At 39.4% G+C, this 3,957-nt stretch overlaps 1 protein-coding gene across 1 annotated transcript in view; it reads left to right on the top strand.

Moving 5' to 3' along the window:
• The window catches only part of PCSK1 (proprotein convertase subtilisin/kexin type 1), a 26,517-nt gene extending 23,726 nt beyond the window's left edge, over positions 1-2,791 (top strand). Inside the window, 2 exon segments of the mRNA XM_009326137.1 lie at positions 747-908; positions 2,429-2,791. Of these exon segments, the coding sequence (XP_009324412.1) occupies positions 747-908; positions 2,429-2,791 (525 nt within the window).
• The last annotated feature ends 1,166 nt before the right edge of the window (positions 2,792-3,957 follow it).

The following is a 3,957-nucleotide window of genomic DNA, read 5'->3' as shown; positions in this document are numbered from 1 at the left end:
TGTCGGGTTTGGTGATTTCCTGAAATAAGTTTTCACATTAATGACCCTAACTGAAATCACAGATTCCCATACAGAGTTACTCACAATTTAGTTGTCATGTAAGTTGTGTATGTAAACTTTGGTACAGACTTCTATTAGAAAAGAAGAGCTTCAGCAGCTATCTTCAGTCACTAAATGACTGAGCAAAAATTATGAAAGAAGCTTTGGTAAAACAAAGTGTCAGTGTTCTCTGTACTTGTCTCTTCCACTTTCCACTATTTAAATACTGCTGCCAAAACTAATGGACAAAGCATTTGTTGCTCACTTCCACAAGCTGTGTTTCAGATTGGTGTTGTACACCACTACAGACTATTATTCCGAATTACTATTCCAATGGTATCTTTTGTGAGGAAATTGCCAAGGAATGGCTTAGTGAACAAATACTAATAACACAAAATACTACTTCGCTAATTCTTAGCATTCTGTGTTATGACAAAATTCCATTGATGCTTACATGATTAATTAATAATTATGTTGCATCAAAATGTGAATATCTGGAGTAGTTAAGCCATTGTATTAAATCCCACTTTCTGATATACCCTGTCTCTAATATATCAATCTTTTCGTGCTTATAAATCATTGTCTGAATTTAGGTATTGAAAGCCTTATAATTTATTTTAGTCACTTCTGTCTGCTTTACTATCAAGTGTCCTGTTTCCTCTTTGTATGTCCTGAGAACGTATGCTAATGCCATCCTTGTCCTTTAGTCCAGAAGAATACAAAATGAAGGAAGGATTGTAAATTGGAAATTGATTTTGCATGGCACTGCTACCCAGCCTGAACACATGAAGCAGCCACGTGTATACACATCCTACAATGCTGTGCAAAATGACAGAAGAGGAGTGGAGAAGATGACGGACTTTGTAGAGGTAGTGTTACATTAATTTTTTTCCTTACATATTTTTCAATTTATAAGAAAATGATATTTTTTCCTAGTAAGAAGACACATTCATTCTGTGTTAATTTCATCTAGCCCCTGACCACTTCTGAGCAGCATATTGTAATTTTGTCCCTGTCAACAACTGATACTTTTATTAGTCTCTGTTTTCATGTGCCAACATCTGAGGGTTTTAGGATGGTAGGAAGATACTGCTCCTAAAGCAGTGAACTCAATAGCTAATGCAGTTCAGTGGTACAAGGAGGGAGGAATACACCTCTGACAGACACACTAAATTTATGTAATTCTGGTGAGAACAAGTGTTGCATCCAAAAGGAGCTTTGCCTGCTGGAGTGCTTCCAGGGAGTTTGGAAGGAAGTTACTAACAAAAGACATGCCTTCACTGACTCAGAAGGTTTGGTTAAGTGGATCTGTTGCTGCTAGCTCCTTTGTCACCCCTTCTTTACCTTTCAGGAAGAGTGCTCTAAACATACTCCAGGCTTCTGAGAGTGACAGTGGGTTTCTGGATGCACAGGATGGTAGTATTGTACATTTTCACAATACTTGATTATGTCAACATCTTCGGAATACTTTATTAATCACATCACATCAATTTGTCTCCCCATTAAGTAATCAGGATGTCCATAAAGTATAGAGAGATTAACCTTCCTCAGCCAGGTTATGAAGGAGAAGATTGAGGGAGGCATGATTATGGTCTTTAAATACATTAAATAAGTGTCCGCAGGTGTGGCAGCCATGTGCAAGAAAATAAATTGGAAGAAAGTAAAAGTGGATTCGGGGGTACTGTAGTAGAAGATTGGTGGACATAGTAACAACCAGATGAAGATAAAATGAGTGTTCAGTTAGAAAGGCAATCCTAGTGTAAATGAGGAAGCTATGCAGGCACATACTACTGTGTCAATATGGGAGGCATAATGGGCACTGTTGAAATGAGATCATGCCTCTCACCAACTTCTCTGTACATCTGTATCTGGTGTTAGTCTTCCAAGCTTTCCGAGATATATGTCATGGCCACCCGTTAGCCATACTTCACTGTCTTTTCTCAGGTGAGGTCATCTACAGAGGAGGTTATATGGAAGCACTGGTTTAGTCCTTTTCACAAGGGTATGTGGCACAATCAGAGCTGTCATCACCACTGCATGTACTTCCTTCAGTTAGACTGCTGAGGAGCGGTGTCCCATAGTACCACCAGAAATATCTCTTAAGACTGCGACAAATCCTGCTATAAAATGACATGTTATATCCTGCCAATGTGGAATCTGAATTTATAACTTCCTACGTTGGGGGGGATTTGATATTTTATACAATATAGTCCTTTTGATGGTCTGTTTTGGTGTATAATGGTCTAGTTCTTTTCTAGATGCCAAGTGGCTCCTGAATGAAAAAATAGCATCTACCCACACATAGATGGAAATTACTAATCAGAGCAAATCTTAATCCAGTCAGTTTTTCATTGACACCTAACCTTTTTTATGCTAATCTGTATTTTAGGACCATACCACACAAGAGAACCTGAGTGAAAAACCCAAAGTCACAGAAGATACCAGTAGTAGCAGTGACAAAGCAGAAGATAAAATCCCATCAGAGGCTATGCTACGTTTACTGCAAAGTGCTTTTAGCAGACAGATGGCTCAGAAGCGGCTGCCAAAGAAGACTGCAAGTGAGAAGTTAAATATTCCATATGAACACTTCTATCAAGCCCTCGAAAAATTAAACAAGCCCTCCCAGTTGAGAGACTCAGAAGAAAGTCTGTACAGTGACTACGTTGATCTTTTTTACAATGCCAAACCATACAAGCATAGAGATGATAGACTGCTGCAAGCCTTGGTTGATATTATAAATGAAGGAAACTAAACCATAGGGTATGGCACTGAGTTGGAAATATTCATTCTCCCCACCCACCTGTAGTTTTTTTTGGAAGTCTGTCGTAAGCTCTAGTTGCGTGATTGCTGCTTTGATTGCTTCATATTTAATACAAATATCAAGGAAGGGAAAAAACGGGTGTGGGAGGATAAGGCAGTAAACTGATGCTTTTTAGTAATAGCTTTTTTCAAAGCCTTCATTACCATCAGAGTAGATTTGCCCCCTCAGGCATGAAATGCAATAGTATTCCCCTGAAAACCCTAATGCTCTATTTTAAACAATTTTCACGTTACTTATTCTTCCACCCTATTCACTTAATGTGCAGTAGGATTCAAAACGTGAATTACCAAGCAGTTTTGAATCGAACTGCCAAAGCTATGGGGAGATACTCTCACCCCTGGATTTGTAATGAATATTGCAGTCTTTCTTATATTTAGCATTTATTCCAGATTTAACACTTGGCAGCCAGTACTGTTTCCGTCATAGGTTTTTTGTTCCTTCTCCAGACAACAATGCTCCCTTACCCTTCTGTTCTCCCGTAAAGGAGCAGCTGGGGGGCTGGATTTGGACTGGAGCATCAGTGAACACTGATGAAGTCATTCACGACTTAGACTACAGACAGACATACACTAACATAAAAGAGCCCCAAATGAGGCATCCCAGACCATGGGATGGCATTCTCACCACCTGACTTCAACTACCTAAGTGAAGTGCCTGAATTATGAGTCTAGTCTTTCTAGGCTGTATGTAGTTAATGAAGACAGAGGCTCCTATAGATAGCACTTCAGAGCACTTGGCTAGTCTTTACGCTGGTTCTGAGTTACCTGATGGAGTACTGATCTATTTGTATCGACTATATGAGCTTTGGGGGACCAACCTCCTATCTATGGAACCTCAGTTACATTTCTAAAGTTAAATAATATACATGCCTTCTGAGACACCTGCGTATGCAGTGGTCAGGACAACAAAGCTGAGATCACTTTGTCCTTTCCTTGAGCTGACCAAAGTGGAATAGGAAGCATAACTGTACCAGCAAAGTCCACAAAGACTGGATCTTGGAGTATCTGTGGTAGATTGTAACATTGCCCAAATACCTAGGAATTTAAGGCAAAATGGATGGGGGAAGGTGTGAGAGGAAAAAAAATACCCTGAGAAGG

This window comes from Pygoscelis adeliae, unplaced genomic scaffold (genome assembly GCF_000699105.1).
Source record: "Pygoscelis adeliae isolate BGI_AS28 unplaced genomic scaffold, ASM69910v1 Scaffold756, whole genome shotgun sequence".
In the NCBI taxonomy this organism is placed as follows: Eukaryota; Metazoa; Chordata; class Aves; order Sphenisciformes; family Spheniscidae; genus Pygoscelis; species Pygoscelis adeliae.
Note: the sequence above shows the minus strand (reverse complement) of the source record. Positions and strands in the feature narration are given on the sequence as shown.